At 56.5% G+C, this 23,122-nt stretch overlaps 1 protein-coding gene across 1 annotated transcript; it reads right to left on the minus strand.

The window, feature by feature from the left end:
* Nucleotides 1-1,091: 1,091 nt before the first annotated feature.
* ARL8A (ARF like GTPase 8A) lies at nt 1,092-21,987 on the minus strand. Its single transcript, XM_069875810.1, has 7 exons — nt 21,687-21,987; nt 9,537-9,617; nt 8,702-8,775; nt 5,223-5,316; nt 3,961-4,028; nt 3,002-3,072; nt 1,092-2,860 (listed from the first exon to the last, which is right to left on the minus strand). The coding sequence occupies exons 1-7, from the start codon at nt 21,807-21,809 to the stop codon at nt 2,811-2,813; spliced, it is 561 nt and encodes a 186-aa protein (XP_069731911.1). The 5' UTR covers nt 21,810-21,987; the 3' UTR covers nt 1,092-2,810.
* Nucleotides 21,988-23,122: the final 1,135 nt, after the last annotated feature.

Below are 23,122 nucleotides of genomic sequence, written 5' to 3' on the forward strand. Positions count from 1 at the left end.
TTCCAGGACATCAGGGGTTCCAGGCCCCACATCTGCCCCCTGCCCGGGGCTCCTGCACCCACAGAGACCCGTGGGGAACAGCCTGGCTAGCAGGACAGGGCTGAGGGCACACTGGCCACACCGGCCACGTCTCCGTTAGAGCTGTGAAAGCTTCTTGTCTTGCGCTGGCACCCGCCCCAGCCTGTGAAATGCCGGGGCGAGGGAGACGGTTGCCATAGCTGGGTGAATGCAAGGGGCTCACTGTGCTCTTTGTGCGGCACCGACACCCACTGGGCTTTGCTTTCGCAGCCCAGTTTCCAGGGAAACAAAAGCCCCAGTTTTCTTCTGAGAGCACAAAACTGGGTTTTTCCTTTCCTCCCCCTGCCAGCGCTGGGCCCTGCAGTGCAGGAGCAGCCGGGGAGAAGAGGGATCTCATCCTGCGGAGGGGCTGGAAGTGGGGAGAGGAGCCCAGGGTGCCCTCACCCCCTCACATCCCCACGGGCGAGTGGGGTCCCCGTGGGGTTTGCTGGCGGTGGGAAGGGAGCGGGGGCAGCGCTCATGCGCTTGGGCTGTGCCACCTGGTCCTGAGCCCAGGCCAAGGGTGAACAAAGCGTGGATTGTTGCTGCAGCCCCGCAGGGAGGAGGAGAGCGGGCAGGGAGGGCGCGGGCAGCGCCAGCAGCAAGGGGTGCGGGCACCACATGGCCCCCGTGCAGGCAGAGCCCCACACAGGCAGAACCCCAGCCCCCAGAGCACACAGGCCCCCCAAAAATGGGGCAGGGCACCTCCAGCAATGGACACAGCTCCCAGGAAGGGGTTTTTTTGCGGGCAAGGGGGCAGGGAGAGGGAGCAAGAGCTCTGCAGCAGCCTTGCTCCAAATCCAGCATCAAAACAGGCAGTCCTGGGACATGATGTGGGGGAAGAGTAATCCAGAGGTCTCCGAACTCATCTTTGCAACCAGGCCTAGAAAATGAGGCTTCTGGAGCCATCAGAGCTGGCTCTGACACTTCTTGGGTGAGTAGGAGAGTGCCCAGTGCAGCCAGGGACATGGACCCTGCGTATGCTCCCAGGGCACCGAGAAGGGATGGAGGGCAGTGATGGCAAGGAAGCAATGTGACAACAACCACAGCCCCCCAACGCAAAATTGTTAATTTATTATTATTAGGAGGCAAAAAAATTGTACAGTTACAAGAATCATTTCCTAACAGAGGTCAAATCTGAGCCAAAATATCTCATTAAAATAAAAAAGAGGAGGGGTGGGGGGGTGACAACACTTTACAATTCATTAAATTAAAAAAAAAAAAAAAAGAAAAAAGAAAAAAGGAAACCTCTCTTTGTGCAATTCTGCAAAAACAAGAACAGAAGAGAAACCCCCGGCCTCACCGCCCCGGAGGCAGCACCAACCCTGGGCCACCACTGCCTTCTTCCCCAGCTACTGCCCTGACCCCTCCACATGCCCACACTCCCGATGCCAGCACGACCCCCTCAGCCCAGCAAATTCCCCCCCAAGCTGGCCCCAAATCACCTGCCCAGGCCCCCAGGCTGCCCTTGCAGAGACCCAGCACCTCATCACGCAGCACAGATGGGCAAAGCCTTCCTGACCCTCCCCAAAATTTCCTCTCACCCTCTTCCCACCTTCAGACACGACCCAACCTTGCCCCACCGTACCCTGACTCCACGTCCCCAACCGCAGCAGAGCTGGGGATCTGACTGATTCCACATCCCCAACCCCAGCAGAGTTGGGGACCTGTGTCAGGAGCAGGGCACAGGGAGCCAGACACGTCCTGGACAATGACCTGGCTGTGGTGGGCAGTGCTGTGGGCGCAGGGGGCTCTTACCCACCCCTGGAGAAGGTGTCTCCGTGTCCCAGGCTGAGGCAGAGCCAGCAGCCCCCAGCTGGGCACAGGCGATGCCTTTTGGCATGTGAGGAGTCACCATGGCCCCCCAAGAGGCTACACGGGGAGCCCCGTCGCGAGGCAGCTGGGGCAGAGGGGGCACAGGAGCCAGCCCCCTGCTCCCCACATCGGTTGCTGGATCGCTGCCCCCCATGCAGTGGCTCCGGAGCAGCAGGATGGGGCAGCAGGGCAGGATTCAGCCTCGGGGGCCTGGGGATGATGTGGGGCAGCAGGGCGAGTGGCCCAGGGCAGCAAGAAGGGACTGGGGTGGTGACACGTAGCCAGAGGTGATGGGGAAGCTGATTATAATGGGTTATGACTGACCCCTGACCCGCCCCGAGGGGGTGAGAAGCCCAGGGGTCAGCATTGCCTCCCCCCGACCCCTGCCTGTGGGGGCAAAGCAAGGGGAAGGGCAAGGCAGGCACATTCCCCACCCCCCCTGGGTGCTCCCAGCTCGGGGTTCAGGCAGGGTACCCAGGGAAGGGACAAGGGAGCCCCAGGGAACCTGCCTCTCAGCCCCAGCATCATCTCCAAGGGGCTGCCTTCTGCCACTACCTCATCTTCCTCCAAGCACGGCTCCTTGCCCAGTGCTGGGGAGCCCACAGCCTTCCTACCACTCACGGGGCGCAGTTTAGTGACAGTGCTGCCAATTAAATTAAAAAATTAAAATATATATACATATATATATATACTGTATACACAGACAACAACAGAACAGTGCCAAAATGGGAGGAAGAGACAGAGAGAGGAGAGGAGAAGAGGGCAGAGTCAGACATTTTCTTTACAATAAAAACAAGGGCTCCACCTCAATGCGAGCGGAGTCTGGGGTCCCCTAAAAATACCCATCTAGAGAGAGCTGGAGGGACAGAGCAGGAGAGAGAAGGGACATGGGCTTGTACAATGGCAACTTCTCGATCCGAGCTGCAGCCTGTGGGATCTCAGCTTCTCCTAGACTTCGAGTGCTGGATAAGCCACTGTAGGGTGATGTCTGCAAAGGCAAGGGCACACTTAAGAGTCTCTCCCTCTGGCTGTCACCCCCTCCTGTCCGTCGGCAACAGCCTAAGGATGCTGCTACCCTGGGCATGGGCTGCCAGACCTCAAGCCCAGCACCAGAGCTGTCAGGACTCACCAATGTTGTCCTTTTCTTTGCAGGAGATGGAGTAGCAACAAATCTCTCGGTCCTGGATGGCAGAGAGGTTCCTGCAAGGAGAGGTTTGAGCTCTGGCTGCAGCCCCCCAGGATTGCACATCGGCACTGATGGGAGACGCCTCCGGGCAGCCCTTTGAAGGGCCCTTTTGGACCCCAGTTTGGAGGACAGGGAAATATTTGCCGGGATTGCATCTCCACAGGATCCTGAGGAGCTACAGGCACGTTGGGCAAGGACACCAGTGCGCTGTGCCTACAGGATGGGGCAGCAGGGACCCAACCTCAAGGCTGTGAAATCCCACAGCTTTCCTCTCCCGGGGGAGCGGGGGCTCAGGAGCAGCCCAGGGCTGGTGGCACGGGCGCTGCACACACACCTGCAGGACAGAGGAGATCTCTGAAGAGTGGAAAGGGGGAGCAGAGATGCTGTGAGTCAGCGAGGCATCCCAGCCCCCAGCTGCAGTGTAGACATGGAGGTGGGCAGGAGGCAGCATCAGCCATGAGGAGGCCACGTGCTGCATGGCAAAGGGTGGTGACATAAGGGAAAGGGACAGGGATGGTGTCACACACTGGAGCAGGATTTGACCTCCAAGCAGCGAAGGGCTGCCCACACCAGGCAGAGCCACAAGAGGGTGACAGGAGCAGCGCCCACGTGGGACCACGGCTCCAGCGCCAAGCACCGTGCCAGGCCCCAACGCCACCGTGTGGCACACAGCACCCAGCCCTGGCACAGGTGGCTCCGGATCCTCTCCCGCTCCCCAAACACAGAGATGTCACTTCTGCCACCTGCTGCCTCAGAAGGTGTGCAGCCAGCCCAGCCCAGCAACGGGGAAGGAAAACTGCCAGAGCACAGCGGGGTGACCGTGTCGGCGGGGACACGGCAGGAGCAGGGGTGTCACAGTGTCACAGCCCCACCACGGCCACCCAGGTCACTGGCACACTTACATTTTCTCAATGAGCTCCTTCTCATCCAAGGCACCAGGCAGGTCTCGCTTGTTCCCCAGCACTAGGACCTGCAGCAGGGGAGAGGCGACACCTGAAGCCCCTGGCCACCAGGCCAAGTGGGAACCTGCTTCTGCCACCCATAAGTGGACCCTGCTTGAGATGCAAGCCAGCCCAGACCACTTCACCAGGAGAAAACTGCTTTAGCAGGCAATCAGAAGGCAGCGCACTTCAATTAACGGCTTTAATTAGCCATATACAACATCTCCTGAGTATTCTCTAGTCCCAGAAGCTGGCCCCACAGCACATCCTCCCTGAAGGGCACCAGCAGCTCTCATGCCATCTAGGACGCTCTCCCAGGATCCTCTTGCTTTTTTTGAGAAAAAAAATCTAGTGAAATTGCTAAAACTGATGTTATCAGGAAGGAGCAAGATTGGAACATCACATAGAACCTGCTCTCTGCAGGCAGCCAGCCCAAAAAAGCAACGGCTGTTTGCACCATCCTCTGATCTCTCCTTACTTCAAGGCTTTTCTCCTCCACAAAGGCATCCTCAGCCTATGCGGGGAAAATAATCACCCAGCAGGACTCATTCATGCCTCTGGAGCACGCCACGCGCCTGTCATCTGACAGGGCCAGCACTGAGGCTGCAGGGTGAGCCGGGGTCTCTGCAGCAGCATGGCAATCAGCAGCCCCCAGGTTAAATTTGGAGACTTGCTCTCAAATAAGAGCACTCAAAAGGGCTGCAAGCGCAGTGTTTTATGTCGCAAGCTTAACTTACTTGGCAGCAAATGTTTGGGATCAGTGGCAAGGTCCCTGATTAGCTCCTTTCAAAAGATGCTGGTTTTGGACACTCCACAAGCCCCCCACCCTGGCACATGCCGTGTGCCCAGGCCGCACTCCCGCTGCTCACAGCTCACACCTCCTGCAAATGGCTCAGCCCAGTGGCCACTCTCCTAGGAGACAGGACCTTAATGTCCCACCATAAATAAGGTGCAAATTCATGCAAGAGGACAGATCTGACATAGCCAGGGGCGGCGTTTGGTCTCTTCTAAAGCTCCCTTCCCTGCTGGTTGGCCTGGCCCTGGGCTAGAAAGCATCACTTTCCAGCTCCTGCAGGAGTGCAGCGGGAAAGGGGACCCCTCCAAGGAAGGAGATCTGCTCCCAGATCTGCTCTGCAAGACGCAAGCTTCTCGCTGCAAACCCCGGCAGCCACCAGCCTAGGGCTGCAGCGAGCTGGAAGGCACCGATCCAAGCAACAGCTCACCGGGATGCCCTGGAGCTGTGGCTTGTCAAGCAGGTTGTGCAGTTCATTCTTGGAGGCCTCTATCTTCTCCTGGTCAGCAGCGTCCACCATGTACCTGCAAGGGAAGGGACATCCCTGAGCATAGGCACCGAGCTCCCCACATCCTGCTGCTGTGCCAAGGTTTGTGCCACCACCAAACCTTGCTCGCACGGCAGCTGCATCACCCCCACCAGCTCCCAGGCCAGTGTGAGGAGGGGATGGGATAACAGGGTCCTTCCCCCAGGGCCCCTCTTCCCAAGGAAGGCTGTGGGGTAAGAGCCTTTTGTTTCTCCCAAGGGAGTGGGGGCCTCCACGTGCCCACTCCCATGAGGGCTCATCCCAGTGACAGCAGAGACATGGCAGGTGAGTGGAAGAACCTGCAATCATAGAATCATCGATTCATTGAGGTTGGAAAAGAGTTCTAAGCTCATCCAGCCCAACCAACAGCCCAACCCCACCGTGCCAACTAAACCATGTCCCAAAGTGCCATGGCCACATGGGTTTTGAACCCCTTCAGGGATGGAGACTCCACCACTGCCTTAGGCAGCCTCTGCCAGGCCTTCACCACTCTTTTGTTACAGAAGTGTTTTTTAATATCCAATCTAAACCTCCCCTGATGCAACTTGAGGCAATTTCATCACATCCTATCGCCTGTCACTTGGGAGAAGAGACCAACACCCACCTCACCACAAGACTCCTTTCCAGGAGCTGCACAGAGCGATGAGGTCTCCCCTCAGCCTCCTCTTCTCCAGGCTAAATTGCCCCATGTCCCTCAGCAACTCCCAGAGACCCTGGGCTCCAGACCCTTCCTCAGCTCCGTTCTCTTCTCTGGAGGCACTCCAGCACCTAAATGTCCTTCTTGGAGTAAGGGACCTAAACTGAACCCAGGATTCGAGGTGTGGCCTCTCCAGCACTGAGCACAGGGGTCGACCCTTCCCCTGCTCCTGCTGGCCACCCCACAGCTGATCCAAGCCAAGATGCTATTGGCTTTCTTGGTCACCTGGGCCACTGCTGGCTCGTGTTTAGCTGCTGTCACCCAGCACTCCTAGGTCCTTTTCCACCAAGCAGCTTTTCAGCTACTCTTCTCCAAGCTTGGAGTGCTGCATGGGGTTGTTGTGGCCCAAGAACAGGATCTGGCACTTGGCTTGGCTGAATCTCTTACGACTGGCCTTGGCAAAACACACACTGTCCCCAAGCACTGCTTGTCTGCAAGTGGCAGGTCCTTATGGACACCCAGAATAGAGGACAACAAGTGGAGAAGACAAGAGGAGTTGATGATGGAGAAGAGAAGAAGATATCGACTGGAGATCCTGGCAGGTGAAGGACTTGCTCATCTTCTCTACAGGAGCAACCTTGGGTATGGGGCACAGAGCAAAGCGCATGCAAAGCCAGCAGCCAGGAACACTACCTGAGTGAAGATTTAGGGAAGGATTTAGCTCTTACAGGCAGACACTCATCCTGCAAAGGACATGTGAAGCCATAACTGGGGATCAAAGTAGGCTTTATTTTAAAGATCAAGAAGCTAGGAGAGAAGAAGTGAGAAATACCATCCAGCTTCATCAGGCCTTGTGGGGTTTATTAAAAACAGGAAAAGAGCCTGGCTGTACGGAGAAGGAAAACCACCATCCAGGCATTGCCTTGAGACTTTGGTCTGCTGGAGGGGCAGGAGGGCTGAAGGCAAGAGAAAAAGTACGTGAGGAAGGCAGACTGAAGTGTGACCAGGATGACCACAGGTCCTTTTGTTTCCTCTCAACTAGATGGGCCGCTTTGGATAAATTATAACATTATGGAAGGAGGCAGTAAAAAGAGAAAAAAATGGCATGGATCCAGCAAAGCCCACTGCAATAAAAAATGCCAAGAACATGTCCCAGTATGGTGACAATTAGCAAGGACAGGACCAGACACTGCTGTCCTAGCAAGCAGGTCAAGTGGTCCCTCACTCCCCTCCACTGCCAGACCTACAGCTGGGAAGGGCAGTACAAAAATCCAGCTCTCCACAATCTCAAGGGATTTCCAGCTGGTGAGTGCGATATAAACCTGGTTTTCTAATTGGGTTTAAGCAACACCGATGTGGTCTTCTAGGGTAATGCTTGTCCTTAGGAGCAGGCAGCTTGCTTCCCATGAGCACTTTGCCAGGCTCATTCCCAGCATGGACTCCCTGGGACTGTGCTTACTGCGACGTTTAAAAGCAAGGGACATACACACGGGACCCTCATAGTCTTGCTGAGAGGCAGCAGCAGGTGCTGCAGGAAGAATCTCAGCATAAGATTCACAGAATCACCAGGTTGGAAAAGACCTTTGAGATCATCAAGCCCTACTGTACCTATCCACTACTAAATCATATCCCTGAGCACCTCATCCACCTGTCTTTTAAATCCCTCCAGGGACGGTGATTCCACCACCTCCCTGGGCAGCCTCTAACAGTCCCTGAGAATGCTTTTGGTGAAGCAATTCTTCCTGATGTCCAATATGAACCTGCCCCGGTGCAACTTGTGGCCATTCCCTCTCATCCTATTGCCTGTCACTTGGGAGAAGAGACCAGCACCCACCTTGCTAAAACCTCCTCTCAGGCAGTTGTAGACAGTGACCATGCCTCCTCTCAGCCTCCTTTTCTCTAGGCTAAACAACCCCAGTTCTCTCAGCTGCTCCTCATAACCCTTGTTCTCCAGACCCTTCACCAGCTCCATCCCCCTTCTCTGAACACGCTCCATGACCTCAATGTCTTTTTTGTAGTGAGGGGCCCAAAACTGAACCCAGGATTCAAGGTGCAGCCTCACCAGTGCTGAGTCCAGGGGGATGATCCCTGCTTCTGCTGGCCACGCCGTTTCTGATACAAGCCAAGATGCCACTGGCCTTCTTGGCCACCTGGGCCCCTGCTGGCTCATGGTCAGTCGCTGTCAACCAACATCCCCAGGTCCTTCTCCTCCAGGCAGCTTTCTAGCCAGACTTCTCCTAGTCTGTAGCGCTGCATGGGGTTGTTGTGTTCAAGTGAAGGACCCAGCACTTGGCCTGGTTGAACCCCATCCCATTGGCCTCAGCCCATCGATTCATCCAGTAGCACATAAACATCACAACCTGAAAACACGTTGCTGCCCTCAAAACCAGCCTCTTGGAAAGGGCTGAGCCTTTCCGATGGCCTTTGCTTAGCCCTTGCGATGACCAGGCAGCACAGAGGAAGCTCGGTAACCAGGAAGGGCAAGATCTGAGGAACAGAGATGGGCTGAGTGATGCTAGAAGGGATGTGGCTGCCGTGGCTGGTGGGGACGTGGCTGCCCTGTGCTCAAAGCCCATGGGGCACCAGTCCTAGAGGGGAAGCACCTCAACTCTCAACACGGGCGTCCAGCATTGGCAGCAAAAGCCCTGCAGCTCATCCTGCTCAGCCCTGCCCAGCACCGTTGGATGAGGCGGTGGGATCCTGGCCCCACCAAGTGGCTGTGCTCTGGGCTCCCAGGGATACTCACACGATGGCACTCACTCCACGGCAGTACCGCTCCCACATGCTGCGAAACCGCGGCTGTCCACCGATGTCCCAGAGCTGCGACAAGGAGAAGGCTGCATTACCCCACTGTCTTACCCGTGACCCTTCCTCACCCAGCCGGAGCACCAGGCATGCACCAAACACACTGCCATCCCCTCCTCTTCATCTCAAACTTAATGAGGAGGCTCTAGGCTCAATAAAGAAAGGAAACATCTTGGGAAGGGCAGCTGGAGGGTGCAGAACATTGCCTGGGATGTGCTCTGCTGCCACATGGGGATCCCTCCACCCACACGCCTCCTGGCCTTGACTTGATGTCTTTCCCATTCCAAACACACAGCATGGTCTCAGAAATGTTTCTTCAGCAGAGAGAGAGATCCCCAGTCAGCTTTTCAAGCCCATCCCACCATTACTTCCCCATCAGATTCATGGCACGTGAAAGATCCAGAAGGGGTGGAAACCTCTTCCCCCTTTGCTCTCAAGGCAGCAACCACCACTGCAAGACATTACCTGGTTTTTCTGGTGCTCCCACCTTCAGCAAGGTGACCACAGCCACAAGTCCCTGCCAGCAAGCCAGAGGTATAAGAAAACCTCACAGCTTTGCAGCCTGAATTGGCTTTTCCTGCAAAGGTCTGGACCTCCTACATCCCCTCCCACCATCTTCTCCGGTGGGTAGCTGCACAAACCCAGCAGGACAGGTTTTCCCAACTGCAGCTGGGGTTGCCAGTGCCTTTCAGCCTCTGCTAGAAGTCCCACCAGCCTCCCTTCACCCCAATTTTCATTCCAAGGAGCCCACACCAGTGATAAATTCTTCACCTCACCTTTATGGTGACGTTCCCCTTAGTGATTTTCCTCATGTTAAAGCCCACCGTTGGGATCATGTCTTCATTAAACTGCCCTGACTGGAAGGAACAAGATGAAACAGCATTAGGAGGAACAGAAACCATGCAAAGAGTCCCCTCTCCCCCTCCCTAGGAGCTGCCACTGTGTGTCCTCCAGCAGCGCGGCTCTGAGCCACGTCAGGCAGGACAAGCATGAAATTGCCACAGATTTGCAGCATCCCAGTGTTGCTGCGAAACTAGGTTAGCGGTTTTGGAGTGGTGAGCAGCAACAGCCCCTCTGCTGCTGCAGGGAGATGCCAGCTTGCCATGCCACACCACGTGCCCAGCACCGCACCACAGGGACAGGACGGCGCTGGTCTGTGAAAGCCCACCCTGTCTTCTAGTTTGCTGCTCAGATCCCACTGTAAGATGACCCCGCCTGAGCAGTAGAGAGGGAGGCTCCAGGCAGCCCCAGCAGGACCCTGGAGGCAGGGGCCACCACAGCCCTTCACCCCCTGCCTCCTGCAGACTCGCACCCAGCAGGCAGCCTTGCTGGGACTCACAACAGGTTGATCTGCTTTCCTTTTAAAATATATCATAGAATCATAGAATCATCAGGTTGGAAGAGACCCACCGGATCATCGAATCCAACTATTCCCATCAAACACTAAACCATGTCCCTCAGCACCTCATCCACCCGTCCCTTAAACCCCTCCAGGGAAGGGGACTCAACCACCTCCCTGGGCAGCCTGTTCCAGTGCCCAATGACCCTTTCCGTGAAAAATTTTTTCCTAATGTCCAGCCTAAACCTCCCCTGGTGGAGCTTGAGGCCATTCCCTCTCATCCTGTCCCCTATCACTTGGGAAAAGAGTCCAGCTCCCTCCTCTCCACAACCTCCTTTCAGGTAGTTGGAGAGAGCAATGAGGTCTCCTCTCAGCCTCCCCTTCTCCAGGCTAAACAACCCCTTGTAGAAGGCCCTGCTGCAGGTCACCAGGGAAGCTGACAGGGAGGAGGGTTTGATGACCACAATAACACAGTGCTGGGGCTTTGGGCAGAAACCTGCAGGAACCACCAACCACAGGCAAACTCATCCCAGCAGCTTCACTAGCTTCAAGTCTTGTTCTTCCTAGGACTTCCAGTAAACACAGACCTCAAAAAGGGAAGGCAACTTATGCCATTTTCTGATAAGCAGAATTTTGTGCCTGGTTAAGCCAACAGCTCCTCCAGACCCACAACATCAACGAGTCTCCAGGGCTTTCCTGATCTCTTCCAACGGTTCTGCAATATGCACCACTTCCCTTTTTCATTTCCCTTTGCACTCATCGGCAAAGCATGGCAGCCAAGAGGTCTTCAAGCCATGGTGAAACCGAAAACCACACTAGGGATTGAAAGGGAAAGGTGTGGGGAGAGGAGGGAAAGAATCCCTCTACCAACGGCCAACACAGAGGATGTCTCCTGTGAACTGAGGTTCAACACACAATTTGGCTTTATGGACCAGGTGTTAAGGAATTATCAGGTTTGGATTAGAAGATGTGAAGAGCAATCACTGAAGAGGTGTTGGAAGCTGCAGGAACTTCCATCCCGGATCTTGGACATCATGTGAAGTGCCGGTGTGCAAAAGCCACCTGAGACATGGTTCACATTTGATGGTAGCTCTTCTTCCAGGAAGGGATGAACCAAGCAGCAGGTGACAGGACAAGAGGGAATGGCCTCAAGCTGCACCAGGGCAGGTTCAGATTGGACATCAGGAAGAATTTCTTCACTGAAAGGGTTCTCATGCGCTAGGGCAGGTTCAGATTGGACATCAGGAAGAATTTCTTCACTGAAAGGGTTCTCATGCGCTGGCAGAGGCTGCTCAGGGAGGTGGTTGAGTCACTATCTCTGGAGGTGTTTAAAAGATGGGTAGATGGAGTGCTTAGGGATCTGGTTTAGTAGTGGACAGGTATGATTGGACTTGATAATCTCAGAGGTCTTTTCCAACCTGGGATTCTGTGAGTCTATGATTGCAGGAGCCAGAAGTCACCTCTGCTTTCCCCCAGAAAAGATGGGAGTGACCATGTTGCTGTGATAAAGCATGGCCTTGCTCCCTACCCCAGATCCTTCCCCCACCACAACGCCTGCCTACAGACTGCCCACGGCCAAGGGACCAAGACAAACCCACTCATGCTGTCCAAAGAAGGCCAGGCTGGGAACGTGGCATGTTGTCGAGCAGGATGGCTTGCACATGGTCTCTGCTCTCCTGGCAGGGGCTTTTCTCACCTGTAACCTCCCCACCCAGCCTCACCAACAGCTGACAGTGTGGGAGCGATGGCAGCCGGGAGCTTCACTTGCAAAGCCACTGCTCTCCCAGGAGCTCTTCTATAAAACAGTTAAAAAAGATCAGCCCCGCTGCACGGGCTCGCTTTGCCCCTCACCAAGCTGAGACATGACAGCCCGACAGAGGGATGCTTGACTCCTGCGTACCCCAGTGAGATGGGAAAAAAATCAAGCCTTTACAGCGTTTCCCCTGGACTTGCAGCTCTCTGGGCTCTGAGCACCACAGGTCACGTAAGGCATGGAGCCCTCTGTCCCCAAACAGGAGGCACCGGAGGGGACAAGGCTGTCCCCACACACAGCACAGCCCTCCCAGGGGACCCAGAGACCTGGGAATGGGAGCTGGGTGTGACAGAGGCACCCCAGTGCTGGCAGGAAGAAAGAAGAGTCACATGGGTCTAAAATTGTGACAATCCCAACTTTTGCCCTAGATCCTCAGCGTGCTTTGGTTTCAAAACCTCCGTGCAGAGGGATTGCGCTGAAGGGATCCTTGATGGCCAGAGTCTACCACTGCAGGCAGGCTGAGATGGGCAAGCGTGGTGCTGTGAGATAGAGATGGGCACCACCGTGCCCCTCCACCACAAAGCAGATGGTCTCACCACCACCACACAGCCTGGCTTGCAGCACCCCTCAGCTTGGAAACTCAACATCACGGGCTTTCAGCATAGTGGAAACCCCACTGGCCCCTCCTGGTCATTCTCTCAGTGGTGCTACCACAGCTGGAACAGGCTGTGCTGCCATCCCTGACCCCATGGGCCCTGCCTCCAGGGCATTCTGTATCTCGAGAGCAAAAATGGGATCCAGGGACAAGCCTGGGGACAGCAGCCAGGCCACAGGCTAGCTGACCCTGGTGTGAATGACACTAATGGCGACCCCACAGGAGCCAGGCGAGATGATGGAGATGATACTCTCCAAGAGAGGTTCATCCCACTCCCTGCAATGCAGCTAATGGCTTTCTGGTTTTTTTATGCTATGACTGAAGCTCTGTTTCTTTCATAAAAATGAGGTTTCTCAGATGAAAGAGAAAATCCTTGGGCTGCTCTTGCTGCTTCAGCACTGCACCACGGCCTGCAATGCTCTGGACGGCGGCACTGAGGCTGTGCTGACCCAGCACCTGTTCGAGGCACAGGCAGAAAGACACACAAGAGATGCTCTCAGCAATTCCCTAGGGACACACAGCACAGCTCTCAACTCCTGGGTGGAGAAGGCATCTCTGTACAAGAGCTGCAGCAATGTTTGCTTCCACCTGTACCCAGACAGAGCCCACAACCACCTACAAATTTGTTAGCGATTGTTCTGGTTCAGGATGTGTCCGTAACGAGGCAGCATCCGGACAGAGAGGCAGAGGTGATGGGCACACGAAGCGCTGGTGGATCTAGTGTCACCACCTTCTGCTGGTCCAGGCTTTGGGGTGCTGGATGTGCACAGCATGACCTGATGGCAGCACAGAGTCTGTTACAGACACTCTAGAGAGAAGCAAAAGCCTCTGGCTCCAAGCAAAGTACCGAGAAGATGCCCTCCTGCACACTCAGGAAATGATGTGGGATAGAAGCAGAGCCACACCACACAGCACAGCACTAAACCTGCAAACTGGGGAAAGCATGTAATGCCTCCAGACGACTTCAGGTGCTCTGGGACAAGATGAAGGTCACAGCTGAGCATCTCTGTCCTTAGCATTGTCCTCTTGAAGGAAATGGAAGCGGCCTCTCTGCTACTCAGTGCATGTCTCCAACCATGGTGGATGCTCATGAGGTGGCTACGTGGTACTTGCACCCTTGGTTCTGGCTACCCAGCCCAGTGCATGGTCCCAGCAGTGGAACCCTGAAGACATGGTACTTAATCCACCCCCAACCCATAATGCCTCCATGCCCCTGCTCTGCCACTGCCAGCATCCATCTGCCTCCTCCTCACAGTCCAACCCAGCTCATAGAAATTGGACCAGCTTAGCCCGTCTCTTGTTTCTGAGGTCACTCAGTCTCCCCTGGTCTTCTACCAAACTACAATGCCCAGGCTGTCCTCTCCTCAATTGTTCTGGCTTCTCAGAGACCTCCAGCCACTGCCCTGCTCTCAGCTGCATCTTCTCCCTTCCCATCCCTTCTTCCCTCAAGCACAGCAGCCCAAACCAGCTGTGATGTCCTAGGAAGAGCCAGGAGCAGGGCATGCACACCACAATACACATTGAGGGGCCTCAGGGTGCTCCGAAAGGCATTCTTAGGGCTCTCAGGATCCTGAATCACACCCCATTTGCCCTGGAGAGCAATGAAATTCACACCTAGGGGACTGGAGCACCCCAAATGGTAGGACCATGGGTCATGGAAGCATCAGAAGGCAGACTGACATGCAGGGGAACCCCAACAGACTGACCAAGGGTCTCGGAGCACCCCAAAATGTACCCTGTGTGGTCTGGGGTAGCCCTTCCAGGACACTTGTGGTCCCTGATGGCACAGCACTATCGGTAGCTGTGCCACAGGTCCACAGCCTGGCCAGGACACAAGTAGCACTTTGTGAAGACAAAGCTTTGTGCTTCCCTTTCTGAGCTGGGTTTCACCACAGGGAGCTGCAGGGTATCTCCCAGACAAGTTTAGCAGAGGTAATTGCTAAATTCAGCAATACAAAAACCTCATTTGCACACACACAGAGGAGAACGGAGAGCAAAGAACTGGTAGATGAACCCCTAGAATTCCTGGCCTGGCTGCTCCCAGGGCAGGAAAGCCCAAGAAGGTTCCTCACACAATGTGCTGGACACAATGGCATGGGAGAAGCACCACAGCACTGCACAAGACTTCTGGGATGAATATGGGAACAAACATGGAAAAAGAGAGGGATGAGAGGATAAAAAGGGCCAGCAGGGAGCTGGTCAGTAGGTTTGGCTGCGCCTCCAGCTCATCCTGCACAGTCTGCCCTGCCTTCTTCCCCAACTGCATTTCTGTTTCCCTGGGAAGTGTCTCCACATTCTGCAAACATGTGTGTGTTTGGGAGTCTGAGCACCACAACTAGTCCCCACACCAGGGATCAGAGGCCACTTGTCCCCGGGGCAGCACTGGAATGAGTGTGGGTGAGCATGCAGCCACCACTGAGCAGGCACAGTGGCCATCAAGACAGAGGGTGGGCATCCCCGGGGCTGACACAGCAGGCAAAGGCAGCTACTGGAGGGACCAGGAAAGTGAGGACAACTCCCAGAGAAACATGGGGTCTGAGGGGCAACTGAGAGACCTATCTGGGTGTGTTATGGCTGGGGAATCATAGAATCATAGAATAACCAGGTTGGAAGAGACCCACTGGATCATTGAGTCCAACCATTCCCATCAATCACTAAACCATGTCCCTCAGCACCTCGTCCACCCGTCCTTAAACCCCTCCAGGGAAGGGGACTCAACCCCCTCCCTGGGCAGCCTCTGCCAGTGCCCAATGACCCTTTCTGGGAAAATTTTTTTCCTAATGTTCAGCCTAAACCTCCCCTGGCGGAGCTTGAGGCCATTCCCTCTCGTCCTGTCCCCTGTCCCTTGGGAGAAGAGCCCAGCTCCCTCCTCTCCACAACCTCCTTTCAGGTACTTGGAGAGAGCAATGAGGTCTCCCCTCAGCCTCCTCTTCTCCAGGCTAAACACCCCCAGCTCTCTCAGCCGTTCCTCATCAGGCCTGTTCTCCAGCCCCCTCACCAGCTTCGTTGCTCTTCTCTGGACTCGCTCCAGAGCCTCAACATCCTTCTTCTGGTGAGGGGCCCAGAACCGAACCAGGATTCGAGGTTTGGTCTCACCAGTGCCGAGTACAGAGGGAGAAGAACCTCCCTGGACCTGCTGGTCACACAGCCACGGCAGGCAGAGCTGGCAGCCACCACTAAAACTGAATTTAAGTGAAACCCCTGCTTTCTCCAAGGCTGCGAAGATGAGACCAAAGTAAATATTTAAGCAATGCCCATAGGAACCAACTCTTCCACCTGCTGAAGCTGTTGCTCCTGAGTAGTGCAGTTAACTAGGAGAGAAAATGTGCATAATGGCACTAATTATAAAGCAAGCACGATGACACACAGAGCCTGACCAATGCCAATACATTCTCCACTTCTAGAGGAAATGAGGACTGCATTTGATTTTCCACTTAAAAATAAAAATACAGAACAAGAAAAATGGAGAATCAGGCAGTGGAGACCGTCTGTGGAAACAGGAGGAAACTGGGGACAAGGACAAACCTCTCATGAGGCTGTAGCTGGTGGACTCTTGCTACCAGGCCAGAGAAAATACAGGAGGTTGCTCCTTGGCCATTCCTCAACAGCTCATGCTATCCTGTAACTTTGCAATCGTACTGATATTTACATTCTTCTGGGGCTGCCTTTCAAATTTGTGCTCTTTAATTTTAAAAAAAATAATAATAATTACAACACTCCTTAATTAGCAGGTCTTTGCTACATCCGGACCTTGGGTTATGCTGAGGAGAGACTCAAGGACCACGTCTGGGTTTCTCAGGATGGACCATGGCTCTCACCCAGAAGATGGTACCCATGCCGTGGGATGTACGTGGCCAGGCAGATGCTTCCAAACCTGGCTCAGCCCTGACACCTGCACACACCTACACCCAGGAAAGCCCAGCTGAGGCACGAAGGTCTCAAACCTATTCCCTGGGTGCAGTGTGATGCTAGCTGGTATCAGCCTTGGGATGGGACAGTCACTCTTCTCAACTGTGCCAGCAACAGCCCCAGCAAGGACATTCCAGTGAGCCCTAAGCATGGGAAGATATTTCTCACAATAAGGGCGGCGAGGAACTGGCCCAGGTTGCCCAAGGAGGCAGTGGAGGCCCCAACCCTGGAAACATTCATGGTCAGCTTGGACGGGGCTCTGAGCAACCAGATCTGGTTAAAGGTGTCCCTGCTCTTGCAGGAAGGTTGGACTGGATGGGTTGTAAATGTCCCTTCCAACTCAAACCATCCTGGAAAAAAACCCTCTGACCATTTTTTCTTGTCTCACACCGACAGAGCTTGCAGCAGCAAGGCAAGACTCTGCCCCAGGCAGCTCCTTCTCCTCTTCCAGAAACATGAAGAAACACCCCAAAAAACCTACCACCCTCTGCACTGCGAAGCTCAGGTGCGATGGAAGCAACTGTTGAGGGCCCAGAAGCTGCATCTGGAGGCAGTGACCACCCAGCACAAGGACCCACTCCCACCTCCCAGCCCATGTAAGGGGCATGTTGGGATTTACTGGGAGGGGAGGGTGCCACACAGACCAATAAAAGCACTTCAGAAAATGATCCTCCCACTTCTCCCTCAGCATCTCCACTAGCATCCCTCTTCTCCACCTCCCCAGCAATCCTTGGAGACCTTGCAGCACCTGGAGATGCCACCTCCCCTCCCAGGCTCAGGTACTGAGCCAAGACAGGTCAGTTGGCCAGCGGAGGGGAACAGTGGCTCCTCAGGGACAGGTGGGAGCAGGCACTGAGCTCTTCCATCCTCTCAGAAGCTGTTGGGATGCATGTCAGAAAGCTGACCAGCTGCCATGGCATCCATCATCCTACGTGATGCCATGTATGAAGCCGACATGGTTTCTTCTTGCAGCGTTGATTCAAATCAACTTCTGAGTGCGGTGAAGCATGGGATGCTGGCCCAGTCCCCCTCCTCCCCACCACGGAGGTCAGATACTACAGCATACAGTCTCTGCAGCTCTGCTCCCTTAGAAGGCTTTCTAGTGCAGGTGGAAGATGTGTTATGTTGAATCAAAAGCAGAACAACACTCGCTTCTTCTAAACATCGCCTGCCCTGATGGGGTTTGAGCCCCAGCACCTCTTGAAGGGCTCTTGATGCCCTCAAGTCTTACCCTGCTCCCTCCTAGATTGTGGAAAAGGCAGCTGACTTCAGGTTAAAACCAAGATCAGATGTGTTTTACAGCCTTTCACATGTCTTTGCATGAAGGCCTTCCAGCTTCAGCTCCCACCAGCCAGGGAAAGAAAGATGAGCCCTGAAAAATAAACACCCCAGCCGGGAGACCCAGAGGAGTCATCCCTGGATCGTGGCTGCCTTCAGCAACACCTCCACCTGGCACGGCCACAGCTCTGGGCTGAAGGAAATCACCCCATCTTCCAGGCAACCAGATCCCATTTTTCAGCCAGGCACATGTAAAAAAATCTGGAAGACAAGGATGGCATCAAGTCCTCCAGCAGAGCTCTGGCCCCAGGATCACTTGAGGGCTGGGGAGCAGCACTGACAGCCACAGAGATTCCTGGGGAAATCTCTCCAACAACACCAAAATCTGATACACTTCAGGTCAGGACTTTCCCCTCCCAAAGCCCAAATCCCAGCTTTCCCCTTCAAACGCTCCCATTACACCACCTTAAAGCCAGGCAGCTCAAACACTTCTCATGCAACTCCACTGAATTGGGATTTTCTACTTATCAGGTTATTATTTCACTGCCGCAAACACTTCCTTATTTCCAGGATGTTTTCTTGATGGTGAGTGCCTCTTTTTGTGTGTGTATCTGCCACAAAATCTGAACTTGTGAAAGAAATTCACAGAGGCAAAACAGCAGCAGAGACTGAGGTCGTTGTTCAGCACCGTGAGCCTGACTGCCCTGCAAGGGTGTTGAATACCCCATCACAAAGCCAGATTCAGCCCTCACTTGGAGAACTTCCCTTGAGAGCTGCCGAAGTCCCTGGATATCACTTTTACCTACACCAGTGGAGAGTCTTGATGTACGGGGTCTTGTCCACAGTAAAAGCACCAGGTATGAAGTGTTTACTTGCAGAAGCAGGAACAGCACCAAAGCCCTCGCTGAGCCCAGTGCGCTGCAGCCGTGGCCAGGAGAGAAGGAGGCACGTGGGGGAAGGGGAACCAGGCTGGCAAAAGAGCCGTTGCAAGAGGGCAGAATCATAGAATCACTGAGGTTGGAAAAGATCTCTGAACTCGTCCAGTCCAACCAACAGCCCAACCCCACAGTGCCCACTAAACCATGTTCCAAAGTGCCACAGCCACACGGGGTTTGAACCCCTTCAGGGATGGAGACTCCTCCACTGCCCTGGACAGCCTCTGCCAGGGCTTCACCACTCTTTTGGTACAGAAATCTTTCCTAATATCCAGTCTAAACCTCCCCTGGCACAACTTGAGGCCATTTCCTCTCATCCTTTCACTTCTTAGTTGGAAGAAGAACGCAGCACCCACCTCACCACAACCTGATTTCTGGGAGGTGCAAAGAACGATGAGGTCTCCCCTCAGCCTCCTCTTCTCCAGGCTAAACAGCCCCAGGTCTCTCAGCCACTCGCAGAACCCCTGGGCTCCAGACACTTCCCCAGCTCCGTTCCCTTCTCTGGACACGCTCCAGCCCCTCAAGTGTCCTTCTTGCTCTGAGGGGCCCCAAAATGAACCCAGGATTTGAGGTGCGTCCCCACCAACGCTGAATCCAGAGGGATGATCCCTCCCCTGCTCCTGCTGGCCACGCTGTTTCTGATGTAAGCCAAGATGCCACTGGCCACCTTGGCCACTTGGGCCACTGCTGCCTTGTGTTCAGCTGCTGTCACCCAGCACCCCCAGGTCGTTTTCCACAGGGCAGTTTTCCAGCCGCTCTTCCCCAAGTCTGGGGCTCCACAGGGTTGCTGTGACCCAAGTGCAGGACCCGGCACTCGGCCTGAACCCCATCCCGTTGGTCTCAGCCATGGATCCAGCCTGGCCAGGTCCCTCTGCAGAGCCCCCCCAACACTCCCGCACAACTTGGTGTCATCTGCAAACGGAGGGAGCACTTGATTCCCTCACCCAGATCACGGGGAAAGATACTGAACATGACTGGCCCCAGCACTGAGTCCTTGGGACACCACTCGCGACCGGCTGCAAGGAGCTCAGCAGGTTTGGGATAAAGCTCAATCACTCTTTAAGGCTAATCCAGTTATTTGAAAAGATGCTAAATGACTTTTCCATTTTCAATGCAGCCTGTGTTGCTACAAGCAGGCTGGCAGCACATGGCGTGCCTGGAGTAGAACCAGCCCACATGTGGCGCTACCACATCCTTTCAGATATGGGACTGCAAGAAAGGACCATTAAAAACGCAAATGGTGTGGAAAGAGTCACCCCAAGAAATGATTGGTGCTCACGGTCACTGTCCCACAGCCACAATGCTCCCCGTCCCCTGGGAGAACCAGCAGGAGACCTGAGTGCCCAGTGGTGGCTCCCAGCAAAACAGCTCGAGAGCAGGAGCACCATTGTCTCTGGGGTGAAAAGCATTTTAAGGTGTCCTCCCTCTACCTCCAGACACTTTAGAAAGGACGTTTTTGTCCCTGCAATGCCCAGCTCCAAGGGAAATCCTCCCAGGAGCAGATCTGCAGTGCAACGAAGCTTCCAAATTAGCTGCAAAATCACCTTTGACAGCTCAGCAGCTCGCAGTGCCTCGAGCGAGCAGGAAGTACTGGCTTTGCTTTGGAAACGAGGAGGCAGCGAGGGAAGCAAAGTGCACAGACAAGAGGGACCAGGGGGAACCGGAACAGCTGGAGGATCCGCATCTGCCTCCCTCCATGAAACACCCGGGAGCAACAGCCCCTTTGGGATCCGCCTGCCAGCGGCTGCATCGCAGCAGGAGAGGGAGAGAATAACCCAGAAAGCACGAGGGGATACACCAAGCACCCCCTGGGTGAAACCACACCCTCAGTTTCAGGATCCAGAGTCCCCAGCTCCACCGTTGGAGCCTGGGACCCCGCGGACAAGGCACCCAGCTGGGGAGGGTTCGCAGGGTCTCCAGGGTGGTGCCACCGCCCCGTTCGGGTGCAAAGCGTGTGCCATGGAACACGGTGGCTGGTGAGTGCTCGCCAAGGAAGGGGTGGAGGTCGCAGGACATGCACACCAGCCACCGAGCAGAACCCCTCGTGCGGTCAGCACAGGCCCTCAAGGGCGGCAGGGCCCAGCGATGACAAAGCGCCTGCTGCAAAGGGGACAAGGACCTGAGCTGCAGCCACCCAGGGGGACCCCGAGACCCGCAACCTCCCAGCACGGCAGCCCCAGCTGGGCAGGGCAGGTGGGTCCGGGATCCTGTCCGCCTGCACTCACGGAGCCACCGCGCGTGGGGACGTGGGGAGCAAACGGTGGGGTTTGCCCAAGCCCTCCTGGTGCTGCCAGGCCTGCACCCTGGGCCAGATCCCTGTGGCTGTGCCCCACAGCCAGTGCCCTGCACCCCACAACCTGCAGCTTGTACCCCACAACCTGCGCCCCATGTCCTCCGCCCTATGGCCTGGGCTCTGCACCCCACAGCCTGCGCCCTGTATCCCACGGCTTGCACCTTGCACCCCACAGTTTGCACCCACAGCCTGTGCCCTGCATCCCACGGCTCACACCTTGCACCCCCATAGTTTGCACCCCACAACCTGTGCCCTGCATCCCACAGCTCGCACCTTGCACCCCACAGCTTGCACCCCACAGCCTGTGCCCTGCATCCCACAGCTCTCAGCTTGCACCCCACAACCTGTGCCCTGCATCCCACGGCTCGCACCTTGCACCCCACAACCTGTGCCCTGCATCCCACGGCTCACACCTTGCACCCCCATAGTTTGCACCCCACAACCTGTACCCTGCACCCCACTAATGCATTGCCGGGCGGGAGCAATTCTGGGGAGCAACTGGGGGTGAGAACGACGGGGCTGCAGGATTGGGGTGCAACAAGAAGGGATGCGAGATGGGTGCAACGGGGGGTGCAGCAGCCGGGGTGCAAGAGCCGGGGAGGGGGAGCAGGGCCTGCAGGAGCCGGGGAGGGGGAGCAGGAGCCGGGGAGGGGGAGCAGGGGGTGCAGGAGCCTGGGAGGGGGAGCAGGGCCTGCAGGAGCCGGGGTGGGGGGTGCAGGAATCGGGGGGCGGGGGGCCCAGGGCGGGGGGCCCGGGGCGCTCACCGCGATGACGTTGACGAAGGTGGTCTTGCCCGAGTACTGCAGCCCCACCAGGGTCAGCTCCATCTCCTCCTTCCAGAACAGCGCCCGGAACCAGTCCAGCAGCTTGCTGAACAGCGCCAGCATCGTGCCGGGCCGCGCCGAGACCAGCGGGGCCGAACCGGGCCGAGCGGGGCCGAGCGGAGCCGAACAGAGCCGACTGGTGCCGGGCCGGGCCGAGCGGGACCGAGCGAGGCCGAGCGGAGCCGAGCGTGTCCGAGCGGAGCCGATCGGGGCCGAAGCCGCCGCCGCCGCCGCCCCGGTATTGTCCGCGCCTCCTGCCGCCCCGCGCCGCCCGCCGCCGCTGCCGCCCCCTGCCGGCCGGGAGGACCCGCGGCACCGCGCGGCGGCTGGGCTGGCATCCTGCATCCTGCACTCTGCGATCTGAACTCTGCACCCCGGAACCCCTGAACCCTGCACCCCTGCATCCTGCACCCTGCACCACTGCACCCCTGTACCCCTGAACCCCTGCACCCCTGCATCACGGACACCCTGCACGCTGCTCCCCTGAACCCTTGCACCCTGCACCCCTGCACCACGGACACCCTGCACCCCTGCACCCCTGAACCCCTGCACCCTGCACCCCTGCACCCCTGGACCCCTACACCCTGCACCTCTGCACCCCTGCACCACGGACACCCTGCACGCTGCACCCCTGAACCCTTGCACCCTGCACCCCTGCACCACAGGCACCCGGCACCCCTGCACCCCTGCACCCCTGCACCCTGCCCCCCTGCACCCCTGAACCCCTGCACCCTGCACCCTGCACCCCTGGACCCCTGCACCCCCGCACCCCTGAACCCCTGCACCCCCCACCCCTGCACCCCTGCACCCCTGAACCCCTGCACCCCGCACCCCTGGACCCCAGACACCCTGCACCCCATTGCACCCCTGAACCCCTGCACCCCTGCACCACGGACACCCTGCATCCCTGCACTCTTGCTCTCCTGCACCCCTGCACCCTGCATTCCGTATACCAAGCACCTCCTGCACCTCTGTACACCCTGCATCCCTGAACCCCAAACAGCCTGCACCGCTGCACCCTGCAGCCCCTGCACCCTGCACCCCCTGCACCCCAGTACCCTGGACACCCTGCATCCCCAGCATTCCTGTGCACACTGCACCCTGCACCCCCTGCACCCTGCACCCCCTGCTCCCATGGACACCCTGTACTGCTGCACCCTGCAGCCCGTGCCTTGCACCCTGCACTCTGGATACCCAACACCCCCTGCTCCCTGCACCTCCGGCACCCCTGGTACCCTGCACCTCTGCATCTTCTGCACCCTTGCACCCTTCACCCCTGCACCCCCTGCACCTGGATACTCAACAAACCCTGTACCTCCTGCACCTCCGCATCCTGCACCCCCTGTACCCTTGCACTGCGGACACCAAGCACCCCT

This window comes from Phaenicophaeus curvirostris, chromosome 24 (genome assembly GCF_032191515.1).
Source record: "Phaenicophaeus curvirostris isolate KB17595 chromosome 24, BPBGC_Pcur_1.0, whole genome shotgun sequence".
Classification (NCBI taxonomy): domain Eukaryota; kingdom Metazoa; phylum Chordata; class Aves; order Cuculiformes; family Cuculidae; genus Phaenicophaeus; species Phaenicophaeus curvirostris.